This window comes from Balaenoptera acutorostrata, chromosome 18 (genome assembly GCF_949987535.1).
Source record: "Balaenoptera acutorostrata chromosome 18, mBalAcu1.1, whole genome shotgun sequence".
Taxonomy (NCBI): domain Eukaryota; kingdom Metazoa; phylum Chordata; class Mammalia; order Artiodactyla; family Balaenopteridae; genus Balaenoptera; species Balaenoptera acutorostrata.
The window spans coordinates 14341924-14361386 of NC_080081.1; the positions used below are offsets into that span (position 1 = coordinate 14341924).

A 19463-nucleotide genomic window follows, 5' to 3' on the forward strand; every position below is an offset into this window, starting at 1 on the left:
ACTAAATATTAATTCAGGAACTATGAATCTTACACACACAAATCAAATGATTTTCCCTTTCAGGTATAAAATGATTATTAAATGTCTTAATATAAAAAAATAAGTTCAGTATGTTCACTCAAAATATCTTCACAGAGCCACATACAAATTGTACTTAACTTACCACTTTTTTAAAATCATCTTCTGCTTCATCAAGTTTTCCTTGTTTGAGTAACAAGTGACCTCTCTGTAATCTTGCCTAGAAAAACAAAAAAAAGAGTATACTGAGTACTATGCATTTCTAAATTTTCTTTAAACACAAAGAATAAAACTAAATAAGCTAATGAAATATTAATGAAATATTAATTTTTCCTATGCCCATCTGACTTCACACTCTGAGAATAATTCCTGGAACCAATGAATGTGTATAAATTTTGTTAAAGTATGCTTCCTTTAAATATACTTTTTACTATATCAAAAAAAAAAAAATGAAAACATGTGTCCTCACAAAATCTTGGACATGAATGTTCATAGCAATAGCCAAAAAGTAGAAACAACCCAAACTCCCATCAACTAATAAATCAATAAGCAAATGTGATATGTCCATACAATGGAATATCATTCAGCCATAAAAAGGAATGAACCACTGACACATACTACAATATGGATGAAACTTGAAAACATTATGCTAAGTGAAAGAAGTCAGACTGAAAAGGCAACATATTGTATGATTTCGTTTACATGAAATATCCAAGTCAGACAAATCCATAGAGACAGAAGGTGCCAGGGGCTAGGACAGAAATGGGAGGTGACTCCTAATGGGTCAGGGTTTCTTTGGGGGGGGTGATAAAAATGCTCTGGAACTAGATAATGACGATGCTTGCAGAACCTTATGAATATACTAAAAACTGCTGAATTGCACACTTTAAAAAAGGGTGAGGGGACTTCCCTGGTGGCACAGTGGACAAGACTCCGCGCTCCCAATGCAGGGGGCCCGGATTCGACCCCTGGTCAGGGAACTAGATCCCATATGCATGCCGCAACTAAGAGTTAACATGCCGCAACTAAGAAGCCCGCCTGCCGCAACTAAGGAACCCACGTGCCCCAACTAAGGAGCCGGTGAGCCGCAACTAAGACCTGATGCAACCACATAAATAAATATTAAAAAATGGTCACATTCTTTTAAAAGAAAAAAGGGTGAATTTGATGATATGTGAGTTATATCTCACTTAAAAAGTACTTTAAGCCATCATAATAACTTTTTACCACTATAATAAAAGTTGTTATAATTTGGGACCTTACCAATCAAAGCTCTGGAAATAGTTTTTTTTTTTTAATTAACTCTTAATGCACATATTTACTCCACTATAACCAGAATAACAACGCCTCTTCCTTTTAACATCCATCAATCATCTCTGATATTCCTCTTCTAATGCGCATAATCCCATCTCTTCCAAGAATACCAACTCTCTGATGATCAATGTCTACCATAAGACAGAAACCACACCAATATTCTACTAAAATTTATATATTACTTTTACAGTACTTAAAAATTTCCCTAATCCTCTATAAAATGCATCAACACACATAAAAAGCAAGATTAAAGCCACTTCAAGTAGCTAATAAGTACTATAATACTAGGAAAATGAGCTACTTAACCTGTGGAAGGTTATGCTTAGCTGGGTAAAGTAATAAAGAAAAATTTGACACTTGTGAATTCCATCTTAAAATAATAGTAATATTTCAAACCAAATATTCACCCATATCTAATCAATCATCTCGAATACTTTCTGGATTATGGCAGGACATAAACAATAAGTAAATTACCAAATTAATTTTGAAACAATATAATTGGGTCCTATTATTTTAAGCTATTACAGTGACCTGCCAATTGTCAAGATATCCTATTAGACCATAAATTCCTCCACTTCTGAAGCGTTGAGTGTTGGTTCAGGGCAGGACTCTTGTCTAATTCAGCACCGTATTCTCATCACAAACCACTGCTTAATTAAGCTACCCCCTCTTCTTTGCTCTTCCCACTACAGCCTTAATTGAAACTGTCATCAGTCACCTGACAGCCTCTTAGTTCAACAGTCTCAATCAGCTCATTTTCTCAGCCTCACATCTTGCCCTACACTCCATCCTCCACACAGATATCTTTCTAAACCACAAAGCTAACATCACTACCAAGCTTTTAAAAATCACCTAATGTACCCACTCCATTGTGCCTCCTTCACACAGGCCTTTGATTCCAGGGACTGAGTTGCTCTTGTTGCCCAGTCCGCTCCATCAGAGTGGCTTTCTACAACCTCCAGCTATGCCTAGCATGCCAGTCTTCACCTTAAGAAACAAATCACCTCTTCCGCGTTTCCTTACATTTTCCTTTAAAGAAAATTTAGATGAACTTACTGCAGTGAAATCCATCTTCAATTCAATCACTTTAGTTAAATCAGGAAGTGCTGCTTTTGATTTGCCCATAGCTAAGAAGACAGTAGCTCTCCGATAATAAGCAATATAGTTATCAGGGTCACCATCTGAAAATTAAAATAATAAATATTAACTCTCAGTACTTTATTCAAAAAACCAAGTCATCTGAACAGTATTAGAGTTTGCAATTCTACTAGGAAAGGCATTAAGAAAAGAATTTCTTCATCAATATGGGGTCATTTTGCCTAGCAAGATAACTGCAAATAAATCCAGAACAGGGGCTCAGCAAACTGTAGCCTCTGAGCCAAAAACAACCCACAGACTTCAAGTTAAGAATATTTTTTACACTTTTAAAGAGCTGTCAAAAAAAATAGCAAAATATGCAACAGACATTACATGGCTGCAAAGACTAAAACATTTATTATCTGGTCCCTTAGGGAAAAAGTTTGCCTACCTTTGGTCTAGAATATTAACTATATTCAACTCTTAACTTTTATAAGTATCCAATTCTGTTTGCAGTTCTGTTTGTCTTTGTTGAAATTTTCTTAAGTGAAATTCTGATTGAGAATATGGACTTTGCACTTACAGGATTTTAGAAAATTACAGACTTCCATTTAAACTAATATATTGAATGTGCAACTGCTCTCTCCCAAACTCCAACTAAAATGGCAGTGAAGAAATAAAGGTGCAGACCATGGGACAAAAAAGAATGGAAAAGAGAGTGAGACCAGAGAGTAAGGCTAGAGTCGTTAACAATATCTGAAGGAAGGAAAGCAGACAGATGAGTTAGGTGCTTGAACTAACTCTACTCTGCTCAGCACCTACAAATGGGAGAAGGAGTAAATTCAATTAGAAGTAAACCTCATGCTGCCAAACAATCCTTCTAAAAAGCAATATATACATTTTTTTTTCTTAAAAATGATCTTGACCAAATCCAGTCATGTACCTTAAAAAAATAAATATTTATGCACACAGGTATTCATTACCATAAGATTTACAACTAAAATTCCCTAAAAGTTCTATCCCTGAAGGTCTTATCATTTGCAAAACATTACAATATGGGAACCTATATGGCAGGATAGTATATAATCATTCAAAATTATGATTTTAAGGAGTTGTTAATGGCACTGAAAACTACCTGAAGTACTGCTGGGGGGAGATAAGGCAGGAAGAGAAAATAGGCTATAAAACCATATATGAAAGAAGATACACAAATGGCCAATAAGCACATGAAAAGATGCTCAACATCACTAATCATTAGGAAAATGCAAATCAAAACCACATTGAGATACCACTTCATACCCATTAGGATAAGAAAGAAAGGGGAGAAAAAGAAGACAGAAAGGGAGAAGGAAAGGAAAGAAGGAAACAAAGAAAGAAAGAAAAGGGAAAGAAAGGGAAAGAAGAAGGAGAATGGGAGAATGGGAGATAGAAAGAAAAGCAGGAAGGAAGGAAGGGAGGGAGGGAGGATTAGTAAGAGCGTGGAGAAACTGGAGCCCGTGTGCACTGCTGGAGGGAATGTAAACTGGTGAGGCTGCTGTGAAACACAATACGGAGGTTCCTTACACACCGAACACAGAATCACCCTATGAACCACCAATTCTACTTCTGAGCACACATATCCAAAAGAAATGAAAGCTGACTGCCAAGACATGGAAGCAACCTAAGTGTCCATCAGCAGATGAATGGATAAAGAAGATGTCGTGTATATATATACAATGGGATATTAGCCATAAAAATGAATGAAATTTTGCCATTTATAGTAACATGGATGGACTTGGAGGGCATTATGCTAAGTGAAATAAGTCAGACGGAAAACGACAAATACTGTATGATATCACTTATATGTGGGATCTAAAAACTACAACAAACTAGTGAATGTAACAAAAAAAAGAAGCAGACTCACAGATATAGGGAACGAGCTGGTGGTTACCAGTGGGGGGAGGGAAAAGGGGAGGGGCAATATAGGGGTAGGGGATTAAGAGGCACAAAATATTAGGTATAAGTTACAAGGATATATTGTACAATATGAGGAATATAGCCAATATTTTATAACTATAAATGAAGTATAACCTTTAAAAAAAAAAGAATTGAAAGCTGATATTTGTACACCCATATTCACAGTGACATTATTCACAATAGCCCAAAGGTGGAAACAACCTAAATGTCCATTGGTGGATGAGTGGATAAATAAAATGTGGTATATACATACAATGGAATATTATTCAGCCTTAAAAAAGGAATGGAATTCTGATAAATGCTACATTACAGATGAACCCTGAAGACATTATCCTAAGTGAAATAAGCCAGACACAAAAAGACAAATATTGTACAATTCTACTTCTATGAGGTACCTGGAGTAGTCAAATTTATAGAGACAGAAATTAGAATGGTGGTTGCCAAGGAAGGACTGAGAAGAGATGGGGATCAGAAATGGGGAACAACTGTTTAATGGGTATAGAGCTTCAGTCTGGGATGATGAAAAAGTTCTGGAGATGGATGGTGGTAATGGTTGCACAACAATGTGAATGCACTTAATGCCACTGAACTACGTGCTTAAAAATGGTTAAAATGGTAAATTTTGCTAGGTATATTTTACTACAATAAAAAAAAGTAAAAGAATGAGGCAGTCAGGGGAAAAAAAGGACTATTTTTGAAAAAATAAGAGAATTGGGCATTTTAACAATATAAGACTTCTTCTCCTTAAATCTAAAACAAAAACAAAAAATCTATATATGTTCCCAGCTAAGCATCACTGAACTTTCTTCCCTGATCAATTTCCCTTGGAAGGTAAGGAAAAAAGAGCAAAGTCAGTAGCCTTTGCTACTGACTTTGTGGGAAATACAGGTTATTTCCCACAAAAATTGTAATTAGCTTGAAGAAAGAGTAAGAAACAGGGGAACTATATTTAGAGCATACCAGCCATATATAATATTTTTGGTTCAGTTCATATTTGATTTAGAATGTGCAATAAATGTAAAATATATGGCACTTGGTCAGCATAACTGGCCATAAGAATGATCTGACATCTAAGAATTAATGAAACTTACAGTGACTGCGTCTGAAAGCAGAAGGAAATTCACTTCAGGTCAACAGTAGTTACGTGGGCAGAGACTGGATTTTCTTCTTTATATAGTTCATATACATATTCCAAAATGTTTCACAATGAACATGGATTACTTTTATATTCATTGATTTTAAAAAAGTTACCCACTCCTAGGCATGTATCCGGAGAAAAACATGGTTCAAAAGGATACATGCACCCCAATGTTCACTGCAGCGCTGTTTACAATAGCCAAGATGTGGAAGCAACCTAAATGTCCATCGACAGATGAATGGATAAAGAAGATGTGGTACATATATATAAAATGGTATATTTCTCAGCCATTAAAAAGGATGAAATAATGCCATTTGCAGCAACATGGATGAACCTAGAGATTATCATACTGAGTGAAGTAAGTCAGAGAGAGAAAGACAAATATATGATATTGCTTATACGAAGAATCTAAAAAAAAAAAATGAATACAAATGAACTTATTTACGAAACAGAAAGAGACTCACAGTCTTAGAGAACAAACTTATGGTTACCCGGGGGGAGGAGTGGGGTGGGAGGGGGAGGGATAGATTGGGATTGACATGTACACAGTGCTATATTTAAAACAGATAACCAACAAGGACCTACTGTATAGCACAGGGAATTCTGCTCAATATTCTGTAATAACCTAAATGGGAAAAGAATTTGAAAAAGAAGAGATACATGTATATGTATAACTGAATCACCTTGCTGTACACCTTAAACTAACACAACATTGTTAATCAATTATACTCCAATATAAAATAAAAATTAAAAAAAAGAAAAAAAGAGTTAAGTTCTCCATGACTTATTTACACTAATTGAAGAATAAGAAATACTAGAAACGACATGATTTAAGGCCTAGAGTTTACACCACACATCTTCATATGTCCAAATCCTACTCCATCTCTGAGGCACAGCTCAAGTGACTTGATTACACATGTGAAAATAAACCTTCCATTACTTCGGTTTCCATAACACTCTATAATATATATCTCCCACAGCACCTAACATTTATCACTTCCTCCTGATATCAATTATTTATATGCTTACCTCACTCTAGAAAAAAATACATTCCTTGAGTGAATTCATTTTTCGTGTCTCTATAGCACCTTGTAATCAAATGAAAGGAAATGGAAACAAATTCCTGATAACTCCAACAAGGGACACTCCCACGTCCACTCAACACTGAGACCTGCCAGGAATAAGCCAGGGACCCAGAGAAGTCAGCACAGACATGGCCCTCAAAGAGACGTGCCTCACCGGGACACTCAGATCATCTCCCCCACGAGATGAGCAATGGCATTTTCAAAAACAGGTGTTGCTTATTTTGAATACAGTATGATCCTCTTTCAAGAAAAGAAGAATGCTTATTGCTGGGTTTGGGCATTTTATCAAGAAGGCACCTTCAGCAAAAATTGCAATGGACTTCTATTTGGAAAAAACCTGACCATTTCAGTCTATGTAGAAAAACCTCCAAAGATTAAGTATGACAAAGCTTTTTATTAAGTATTTGATTATACATACATAAAAAATGTCTATATCAAGTATTTCTGGGGCACTCACTTTCACTTATTTTACTATTCAGTTTTTAGGTATTTTTAAGATATGAAATGGGATTGGAACCCCAATTTATAACACTGAAGTTATAAAAATAAGGAATCAGATGTCAATGGTTCAACCTATGAATCAAGAATCAATGTGCTTAGTGGTATAGGTTCACTTGAATGGCAAATATCAAAATAGCCTTCCCTGGCTCTTCATCTTAAAATACCATCAGTTCCCAGAACTAGTGTCCATTCCTATATCATTATGCAGGAAGCAGCAACTGAACAAGAATTGGTTTAAGAAACTCATGCTTAGTTTCTCACAATACAAGATTTGATAACCTTGAAAATAATCACTTTTCCTATTATCCATCCAAATATGATACAGTTCATTATTTAAATTATATGCAAGCCTACATCTGCAAACACTAGACTTCATTTGAAAACATGTCAGTCAAATTGTTATACTAGTTTATTCAAAATTTGAATATGAGAAATGAATTTAAGGTGTAATCCTAAAACTATCAAACAATTCAAATGTGAGAAAATTAGCCCTAATAAAGAAAATACAACTACTATCTGGAGAAAAACATCAGAAAGCAAATTACGAATGATTCTGTAAATGGTGGCAGTGGGGTGAACACCACCCTTGCAGAGGTACAGAAAACTTTTCATTCTTGCTCCCAGCGAACCCAACTCTACCCCTTCATTCATTCAAACTTTTACTGAGCACCACCAGAGACTAAAATAATAATAGTAATAACAATAATAAGATAGTACTTATCCTTAAGAAGTTCACAATCTTCTGAACTGGAATGTGACCTTTGAAGGTCACTAGAATACTCTGTGTCCTTTTGTGTAAATGTGAACAGTAATGTCCATCCCCATTTCACAAGTAAAGTTCAAATGCGATGAGAAAGCACCACGGTATGTTTAAGTACCAAATGAATGAAGCCATGGATTTTTTTTTGACTTAGCCAGATTATGTTAAGTGTGATACCGGTTATCTTACCAAGCAATTGGAGAAACCTATCATTTCATTCATGCCCACCATTTAATCCACTACTTTAGACATTCATTCATGCCAGATAAACCTAAGACATTCTGTAAGGTCTACCGAAGAAATGTTTCAGATCCTAGGACTCTTTATCCCCATAAGACCATGCTGTAGAAATGAGAGGCAGGGCATCCTCACACCTGCACTGTGGTTTTCTCTGATGATAAAATCTCTAAACAAAACCTGCGTCTGACTACGTCATAATAGTGAAATAGATGCAACTGTTTCAGAAGACTATTTAGAAAGTGATACCAGCACTCTTCATTAAATCACACTGTCTCCAACAGATCAAGAGTATTTAAGTTCCAAATCTTAAAACTCCTGCCAAAAAATATTTATACACCAGATGCAAAGAAATTTCAAACCAAATCACCAATAGATCTGTACTACAATTATTTGTGTTGCTATTGAGTTTTAATACATAAACCTTTTATTGTGTAAAACTGTAAGTATCAAACATACCATGCCTAAGTAATATTCAAAATGTAACCAAGTAATTTTTCAAAAATGAAAATGGGAAAAGGGTGTCATAGCCACAAATAATGTCAGCTATAACATTATAATAAAAAATGAGTCATTGATACGCCCAATGCCACTAGCCAAATTCTATTACAAACTCTAACATCAATTTCTAATCACAGGAAAAGTTAAAGAGATAAAGTATATTACAAAATTCAGAAGTTGGGAAGTATAAACATTTAATGAATTTTTTCAGTTTAAAGCAATGTACTAAAATATGGGTGATATTTTACCACAAAAAATTAGTGTGCATTTTACAGTAGCACAGCTCTTTGAGCAGTAACTAGAGTAACTGCATAACTTATTAGTCTAGAAGTCAGGAGACCTGGACTAATTAATTCACTGTTAGCAAGAGGCTCTCACTAACTCACTGGGTTACCTGAAGCAGTAAATATGGCCATACTAAATTGGATGTTTGGTAAATGAGACAATTGAAATAGAAGATCTACAGTTCTTTTCTGATAAACAAACATCTCATAAGAGACTCAATAGGCCATGACACCGTATCACCCCATCACTACCTACTGTATACTCCCCGTCAACTACAATTTAAACTCTATTTTCTATGGTTAGTTATTTTACATAAACTAAAATGATGAATATCTCAAACTACACAGGTCTTCCTCAAATTATGGTAAGTGTACCATTTGAGAACCACTGTTACTTGCCAAATTATGATGAACAAAATGACATTGCTATTTGAATTCTGAAGGCACTAGCAGTGTCTCACTTTTTCCCTTTACTGAATTTCACAAATAACTTACCACGTTTTAGCTTTACTAATTTACGTCTTTCAGTGCAGACAATAATATATTATTGGGTATTTTGGGGGACGAGCCATCTCTAGAATTCTTGTATGGCAGTGAAGCTAACAAAAAATAGGCAGTCATTTTAAATGGCGTTAACAATATGCCACAGCCCTTAATGTTCTAATTAATTTGTGAGATTAAAGAAAGCAAATAATAAAGTATAAAATAAGTAGAAGGTATATGTTTTCTGCAAATATTCTCATGGTAGCAAGGAAGAATCAGTTTTTTTTTTTTTAAGACATGCTTTATCTAAGACAATAACTGAAAAAATGTTAATTACCGTGCTGCAGCACTGAAGACAACTCAAATCACCAGAGAAAGTGTGGACTTAGGAATGACCCGGTCACACAGTATATGGTCTCCAGCGAAAAGTAACTACTGCAAATTGTGCCAATTAAGTACAACTTTCCAAGGTGAGCTAGTCACTGAAATGAAAAAAACCTTCCTCTTAGAAGCTCCACAGAGTTAAGAAAACCCTATTAACATATTAAATTTGTTTTTAGAAAAGTCTTAATTTTCGAAGATACAGTATTTCTATATACCTTACACATGTGATTGCCCCCTATTTTCAAAGAACTCTTAATATACATTTCTCTCATCTAATCTTCCCAGAAAGTCCTTTTTTGGGTGGCAGAGTGAAACTGCTGGGAATATGCAGGTCACTTCTTTAAGCCTACACTTTCTTACCTAACTTGACCAATGTCACAGAATTATCAAGTGGCAAAGCCAAGATTAAAATCTAGGTTTCCTATTATTCCAGAGAGCTAGTAACATCAGTAATAAAAATCTAAGTTCAAGAAAAAGCATGAAGAAAAATATCACCAAACCAAAACCTAACTACTTTTTGCTTATACAGTAAGTTACAACAATAGGATAATTCTTCTGGTGAGCAGAACTATATCTTATTAAAAATACACTACTCATTACTCTGCAGCTTGACTTGTCACTCTTAACCATCCCAAATAAAGGTGAGTATATATAAGTAAATAAAAAAGGAATGAGGAATATAGATATCAAAAAGGTTTAGCAAAGAAGTTTATGTAGTGACTCACAAGAAAACCCTCTAAGACCTCATTCACAACCTATTTATTCTGGTCATCTCGTTTCTCACAGTCCCAACAGATTACACACTGCAAAGATAGTTGATGCTACAGACAGACACAAGTGAGCAATAAAAAGCAACAGCCTAAGGGGTAGAGAGAGTCTGACCAACAATGAACAGGAGATGAACTGCAGGATCCCCCAAGGGCCTCAAAGTAACTATTATACTGATGATCTCAAATCATCAAGAAAATTAAAACTGTATTCAGTGAAATCTGCTTAAGGAGGCAGAAAAATATATACAGTCGGCCCTCTGTACCTACAGGTTCCGCAACCACAGATAGAAAATATTCGGGAAAAAATTCACTGCGCAACTATTCACATAACATTTGCATTACATTTACAACTATTTACATAGTATTTGCACTGCATTATGTATTATAAGTAATCTAGAGATGATTTAAAGTATACGGGAGGATGTGTGTAGGTTACATGCAAATACTACACTATTTTATATAAGGGACTCGAGTATCCACAGGTTTTCGCATCCAAGGGGGCCCTGGAACCAATCCTGTGAGGATATCTAGGGATGACTATAATACACTGAGAGAAGTGTTCTGCCAAAATTATCTTGAATTTTTCTTAGTACTTAATAGTTGTGAGTCTCAATTACGTGGAAAAATCTTCTTATGTTAGATACGTATGTATCCAAATATTGTGCTTTTATTAATCTATTTCACCCAGAACCCTGTAAATATTTTTAAATATTTTATTTAAACAATAAATAATATTTATTTTAAATGTTATCCCAAAAAAGGGCTATAAATTAGAATTCACTAAGATGGCCACTGAGTGTTTTGGTTCTGAGATACAAACCTACTGCAGCATGAAACTGAGATAAGGCATCAGCTAGCTGTCCAGCTGCCAGTAGTTTCTTGCCCAATTCAAGATGTTTGTCAACATCTGCATTTACTCCACATTCAGCACCTAAAAACAAATAAAGAAAATAATAAATTAACTTTCCACGAACCAAGACTTAATTCTAAAGAATAAAATGTTAAAAATATAGTTGTCTGCCTCCGTCATTTACTTAGATGAGAAAAGTCACAGAAGCTGAAAAGCGACCTAGAGAAAGTAACAATAAAGTACAAACAGTGCTTCATTTTATAGAGTAGAAGCCACCCAAAAATATACCCATATCAACCTAGTCAAAAGAATGTACCCAGTCTACAAAATGCAAGGAAAACTGCCTAACACAGTAACTAGCAAAAATATTTATAATTTGTTGTTCAACAACAAAAGTAGAATTGCTTTGTTAAACTAGAATCTCACTTCAACGAATATGAGAGTCCACTACGATAATCAAGAACTTACGGAGCATCTACAGGGCACCAGGCACTGTTCTAGATATCTGGGATAAGTGAGCAAAACAAACAAAAACCTCTATCACTCGTGGCACCTGACATTATAGTAGCAGGAGACAGACATAAGAAAGGAGTGAATTAGAGAGTAAGGTAGGTAAAAAGTAGAGCTGCGTGAGGGGGGTCAGGAGTGGCGGGGCTTTCAGTATTAAATCAGGTGGTCAAGGGCCTCACTGAGAAGCTGACATGTGAGCAAAGACCTACTTGAAGAAAGTGAGGACTCACCAGGCAGATATCTACTAGGATAAGAGCTTGCCAAGAAGAAGGGCCAGCTAGTACAAGGGCCCTGGGTCAGGAGCATGCCAGGTGTGTCGTGGAAACAGCAGGGAGGTCAGGATGGCTACCACACAGCCAACAAGGGAGATAACAAACAAGATGAGGTCAAAGTACTAGAGGGCCCGACTAGGTACAGCTTTGGCTTCACTCTTAGCAAAATCGGGAGCTGGCGAGGAATCGTGAGTAGAATAATATGATCCGACTGACCAGGCCAATTTTCAACTAACGTGCCGCCTCTCGGCTCTGAATTCATCCTTCAGTTCTTGACTGTAATGATGGACCGGAGCGTGTACGCATTCTTCTATACACTGAGCACAGCGTTAGGCTTTGTCAGTAAAGGGCGCTGAAGGGACACTGCAGGAAGGACACCTCCTGGTCCCCACTGCTGCCTTTACTTTCTTCTGGCTCCTGCTGCGTGGTGTGCAGGGGGGAGTACATCCAGTGGTGCCCTGGCCGAGCCGTACACCCAGGGATCCAGCCCCTCAGCCACCCGGAGCCTTGGTCACACACCCCCTCCCAAGCAGGACGCCATGTACTCCAGGCTTCACACCCACAGCAGCACCCCAACTCCCCCCCCACACCCAAGCCCACCAGCTGGGGCTCACCTACACCTGAGAAGGTGGTTTCTCGCTTCCGCAGCTACTGTGGACCAGCTCTATCCCCGGCAACTCAGTGCACTTTCCTACCAGCAACCTTAGCCTGCAACTATACTGTCTCCGATGAGGTCTGAACCCCAGCCTTGAGGAGGGGGTCCCCCTCCAAGTTGGCCCTTCCTTGCGGACTGTCTCTCAGTCCTAGACTATCCTGTAGAGTTCTCTCTACATCATTATGGTCACCCTCCTATCATAACAATTCTTTATATTCAACTTCCCCCTTTAAAATCACCTTGTGGTTTCTGTCTCCCGCAGGGACCCAGACTTTTATACACAAATGGTACTAGGAGTGGTTCGAAGAGACAGAGCTACAAAAATGGGATTTAAGGATTGGTTTGGTCATGCCCTTGAGCTTGAGTGCAGGGCTGAGTTCCCTGTCAATGAGAAACAAGAGGTTAGTAATCTGTAGCAGGTAGTAGAATCAATTAATGAAGATATCATTTGTGGTTGACAGAAAATGAGTACTAACTGAGGCACATGCCTTGGAAACCCAAGTGGCTGCTGCACTTGACCATCATGGCAGTAATGATGGAAATAAGGACTGAGACGTGGGGTGGGTTCCTTTGAGCACACTAGAGCACTTACAGAGAGAAAAAACAAGCTCGGGGCCAACTCCTAGCTCCACTCAGTCTGAGAGATTCCATGGCAGCCTTGAAACCATCTCTCTCTCTCTTTATTTTTTTTTTGTAGCCACAGAGCTGATTTAGCTGAAAATCAGGCACAAAATTTAATTTTGAGGGCTGTTGAATTAAAACAATCGTTGAATTCAGAGTCTCGCCAAGTTTCTCCTGTGAAATTCAGGACATGTATTAGTAAAGAATGGGATCCTCAAACTTAGAAGGGAGACGTCTGGTTGCACCTGGATGAAGCCGACCAACTTAAACCTCCCAGTCCTTCTGAGCCTCCCTTACCAGTAGAAGCAGCTTGCCTTCCACTATCGGAGACACCTAGCCTTCCACTGCTTCAAAGTCCTAGGACAACTACTTAGGGCAGATGCCATGAAAGGGGATGCTCACTCAGACCCACCCTAACCATTCCAGATGTCACTAGCAGGTATATACACTATGACCTAAGGAAAATAGTTTACACACCAAAAGAACTGCAAGACTTTGCTGATAAACTATCAGAAACCCATGGAACACGTGTGGGAATGGATTCTAAAGGTGTTAGATCAAGAAGAGTGGAATATAACACTGTATCTGGTCTCATTAATTGATGTGTGCCCACTTACTAGAGCAGAGCTCAGAAAACTGTTTTTGTAAATAAAATTTTACTGGAACACAGTCACGCCCCTTCATTACACATTGGCTAAGGCTGCTTTCGTGCTACAATGGCAAAGTTGAGTAGTTTTGACAAAAACCATAGAGCCCACAAAACCTAGGGATGACTGTAATACACTGAGAAAAGTGCTCTGTCAAAATTATCTTGAATTTTTCCTGGTACTTACAGTTGTAACTTAAGTTACATGGAAAATTCTCTTATGTTGGATACACACGCATTTGAATGTTATGCATTTATTTTATTAATCTACTTCATCCAGAATCCTGTATATATTTTTAAATATTTTATTAAACAGTAAATAATATTTATTTCAAATGTTATCCAAAAAAGAGAACTATAAATTAGAATTCACTAAGACGGCCACTGAGTGTTTTGGTTCCAAGATACAAACCTAATGCAGCACGAAACTGAGATAAAGTATCAGCTAGCTGTCCAGCTGCAAGTAGTCGCTTATCAAGGAAAAATGGGGTTTGCTGCTATACAATAGTGGCAAAGAGGGCTACATCTGGAACCCCGGGAATTCTCTAGGGTGTTAGTACTTCCATGCCCAATACTAAAGGTTAATTAAAAACTACAGCAACCAAAAACAGAACAGTTAAGCACTCAGACCCTTCAGGAACAAAGGTTTGGGTTACGCCATCAGGTAAACCCAGAGTAGCTGAGATTCCAGCCAAAGGCATGAGAAGTATGGAACAGGAAGTTGACAAAGGATGCCATATATATCAACTCTGACCTCATGACTAATTACAGACTCAGGACTGTAGTAGCTTTGCACATTTTCTCTTTGTATATACAGTCAATCCTCACAATTCACAGATTCTGTATCTCAGAATTTGCCCACTCCCTAAAATTCACTTGTAACGCCCTCCAATTCATCTGTAATCCCCAAATTAATATTCAGGGCGCCTTGGCAGTCATTTGAGGACATGTGAATGTGCAGAATGGTGACACACTTGAGTCACTTGAAGTGCACGCTCCGAGCTGAAGTCAAACAAGGTGATACTTTTTCTTCCTGTGTGAGCTCTCATGTTATAAGCAAGTGTCCTTTCTACAGTGTATTTAGTGTCATGTTTTTTATTTTTGCGGGTTTTTTTTTTTTTTTTGGTGATTTCACTGTTTAAAATGGCCCCCAAGCATAGTGCTGCCTAGTGTTACTAAGGGCAAGAGACTGTACTGTGCCTTTCAAAGAAAATATGTTTGGGGAATTCTCCGGCGGTCCAGTGGTTAGGATTCCGCGCTTCCATTGCAGGGGGCATGGGTTCGCCCCCTGGTCGGGGAACTAAGATCCTGCAAGCCACGCAGAGCAGGCAAAAAACTAAAAAAAATTTTTTTAATTAAAAAAAAGGAAAAGAAGTTTGTTAGATAAGCTTCATTCAGACATGAGTGATAATGCTACTGGCCATGAGTTCAATGTCAGTCAATCAATAATATATATTAAATAAGATATTTTCAAACAGAAACACACACACAACAAGGTTATGTTTTGATCTGTTGACAAACATGTAGTGACCTGAGGCCTTGCAGGATCCTAACCCTGAATTTCCTCCCAGGTACAATGGTTCAATATTTGCTAATTCAACGTTCATAAAGACATATGGAATATAGCTACCATGAATAAGGAGAACCAACTATACTAACCATATTTTCTCTAATTCCCATTTTTATTTTACAATATGCTGCTGGAATTAACTTTACAATTTCGTTTTTGTATAACTGGATACTGAACAGGACAGTGAAGGACTAAGAGTAGTAATTAGTAACAGCCAGTAATGGACACAATGACTGTTGCAAATGTTATCTTCTCAACCAGGGTACAGGTGAGAATTTCTTCGCTTATAAGAAGAGCTGTATCTTGTTAGGTAGAAAATAGAGTATTTTTGTTGTTCTGAAGTTCAAATGTGTGTAGAAGGTGCATATGGACAGTAAGTAGCCAAAGCATTTCTCTTTTACAGGGAGCATGATGTGAAGTTTTTCAGTGTGCTAAAGGGACATTGCAGGAAAAAAAAATCCGAAGAGTCATCACTCAGGAAGGTGGGAGAAAGGAGTGGGAGGGGCAGGAGGAACCCCCTGGAGCGCTGAGTGTTCTAACCCTGATGGAGGCCGGGGTTACACAGGCATACACAGTTATCAAACCCAGCAGATGTATGCTTTAGAGTGGACATTTTATTGTATATAAATTTTAATCCCCCCCCAAAACTACTGATGATATGCATGTTAAAGTATTTAGGGACCTGTGTATTGATGTTATTTTGAAAAACATTTTTTTAAAAAGGATTAATGGATGGATAGAGAAATGCCCAGATGGATATGTGTTAAAAACAAGCATAATGGACTTCTCTGGTGGTCCGGTGGTTAAGACTCTCCGCGCTCCCAATGCAGGGGGCACAGGTTCGATCCCTGGTCGGGGAACTAAGATCCCGCATGCTGCACGACGCAGCCAAAAGAAAAAAAAAAAACCAAGTATACTAATTACATTAATGGTAGAGTTTAGGTGATGGGTATAGGACTGGACAGTATAAAACTGTTTCAACTTTGCAAAATGTTTAGTAACAAAATATTGGGAAAACATACACTACAGTAAGTGTTTGGATGGGAGGAATACAGGGTGCTGTGAGGGCACAAGTGAAGGCGCCTAACACCTGTAGTTAAAATTAAATTTAAAATTCAACTTCTCAGTCTCACTAGTCACAGTGTAAGTGCTGGATAGCTAGCGGCTAGTGTGTGGGACGGTGAAGATGATACAGAACATTTGCCACCATCACAGAAAGTTCTACGGGACAGTGCTGGGGGTGAGGTGGGGGATGCAGTCTCCCCGAGGTCCCCCCTGAAACCTGACGGACAAATGGGGAGGATGGACCTGTGGGAAAAGGCTGAAGAGAGAAACCAGCACTCCAAACACAAAGAACATCATACTAAGAAGCCCAGAGCTCAAGATTAATGAGGCTTTCAGAGAACTCAAAGTCCAGGATTTCAGCCAGCTCTCCTCTCCATCATGACTTCACTGCTCTGAGTGGGTCGCTTTCACTGCTAGAGGATTCCAGTAAACAGCCAGAAGGGAAAAGGGAAACCAATAAACTCTCTGTTACAATAATCCAGGCGACATGACGCTGACCTGACCGTGGAGTAGTAGCAGTGGAAATAGAGAAGAATACACTGCTTAGAAAAATATGAGAAAGAAAAGGACGACTACCTGTGACTTATGTCAACTGTCTGGATGCAGAGGTCAAGTGAAGAAAGAGCAGGAGTCCAGGAAGACACCCAGAGCAACTATTTGGGCAACTGCCTGCTATTTCGGTTATCAAAAGCTAGCGAATTCCTGATTTCATCGAATAGAGCAAAAAGCCAAATGAAATGCACTTTACCTTACTATTTACCCTACTAAACAAAGTAGCTTGCTCTTCCTATTCCTGGTCTGCAGTTTCTGTATAGTGTTTTATTACCTTGGCTGCCTGTTGGAGCCCTCTGTACAACGGAGGAAGGGAAAAAGGGAGAGGGGGAAGGAGGAAACTTTAACTTGGTGGTCTCAAAAATTTGGAGCCCTAAAACTATAATTCAGAGATAAAATGCACCCCTTTGTTCACAGCAGCACTATTCACAACAGCCAAGACATGGAAACAATCTACTGAATGTCCATCAAAAGATGAATGGATAAAGATGTGGTACATATATACAATGGAATACTACTCAGCCATAAAAATGAATGAGATAATGCCATTTGCAGCAACATGGATGGACCTAGAGACTATCATCATACTAAGTGAAGTCAGTCAGAAAAAGACAAATACCATATGATATCACTTATATGTGGAATCTAAAATATGACACGAACTTATCTACAAAGCAGAAAGAGAGTCACAGACACAGAAAACAGACTTGTGGTTGCCAATGGGGAAAAGGGGGTGGGGGGAGGAATAGATTGGGAGTTTGGGATCAGCAGATGCAAACTATTATATATAGAATGGATAAATAAAAAGGTCCTACTGTATAGCATGGGGAACTATATTCAATATCCTGTGATAAACCATAAGAGAAAAGAATATGAAAAAGAATGTATGTATGTGTGTGTGTGTGTGTGTGTGTGTGTGTGTGTATATATATATAACTGAATCACTGTGCTGTACAGCAGAAATTAACACATTTTAAGTCAACTATACTTCAATAAAATAAATTAAAAAAAAAAAACTCAGGGTCCTGCAGAGCCCTATTTGTTTAGGGCAACAATGTGAAAATATCTAACCTATTTAAGAGCATGTGGGTAAAATTTGGAGAAATCAGTTGGGTGATTTCAGTGGGCTGGGAAAGTATTGTTATTTTTCCCACTTAAAATGAAGATATAGGCTCCTGCCCTGTGAAAATTCACTATGCAATATAGATTTAGAAACTGATTATATTCAGAATGTGAGGGTCACCTGTTTCCACCTATTCCATACCATATCCAAAATTATAACCTACTTTTCATAATGAAGATTATGGAAATTAACATTTAACAAATGTTACTGAAATCTATATGTAAGACTGTGGCCATAACAGTAATGAATAAGGTAGTCTCTCCCAAAAAAGCAACAAGGAGAATCCAGCAGGCTTTAGCTTTATGAGAACGCCCTAGACTGCAGGTAATCATGGACTCTGAAGAGAGAGGCTATTTTCCAGCATTACACTGGAGTCTCTGCCACATACTGAAGTATTTACAGAATACATAATGTGAAGAATGGGATTGACTTCAAAATAATCTTGGAGAGGAAGATGAAAATATAGATGAAATAGGAGCGACCAGGTGTTGGTAATTTTTGAAGCTGGGTGACAGACGGTACACAGTGGTAAAATGATACTATTTTCTCTACTTTGGTATATTTTTAAGATTTTCCAAAAACAAATTTTTTTTAATTTAAATCCTTTCAATGAGAAGACTGGCTGATAAAAACTACCCCTTACATTAAAAAAAATTTTTTTTGAAGAAAGTAGTCCATGGGGACTAGAGTAAGACAGTCACCTAAGCACATGAGCCTACCTCCCAACATGCTCAAATTCTAGAAATGACAGAATTCACTTAAAAAGATAAATGCATAACCTTGCTGGAAAAAAATTTTTTTAAAAGAAGAAGAGGGCCACCTAAAAAAACAGAAATTTGGGAAAAATTCTCGAAACATAAAAAGGACAGGATTAGATTGGTGGGCAAAATCATATCCAAAGACCCTCTCAGGGGAAATGTACCATGGAGGTGGCTGCAGTTGTCTGAGGGATCCAACCGCTGATACAAGGAAAAGGAAGGGGCCCTGGGGATTTCTCAGCCTCCAGACAGGCAATCAGCCTTCTCCCACAATCAGAATTCAAAGATTAGCAATGAGCAATTCTGAAAAACAAAGATAATCATAAAATCAAT

The 19463-nt window shown here is 37.7% G+C and overlaps 1 protein-coding gene across 1 annotated transcript in view; it reads right to left on the minus strand.

Annotated features, from left to right (window-relative positions):
• The window catches only part of DNAJC3 (DnaJ heat shock protein family (Hsp40) member C3), an 83601-nt gene that overhangs the window by 53039 nt on the left and 11099 nt on the right, over positions 1–19463 (minus strand). The window contains exons 2-4 of the mRNA XM_007196835.3: positions 11329–11439; positions 2389–2513; positions 164–238 (exon numbers count right to left, since the gene is read on the minus strand). Coding sequence (XP_007196897.1) covers positions 164–238; positions 2389–2513; positions 11329–11439 — 311 coding nt within the window. The remainder of the gene's footprint in view (positions 1–163; positions 239–2388; positions 2514–11328; positions 11440–19463) is intronic.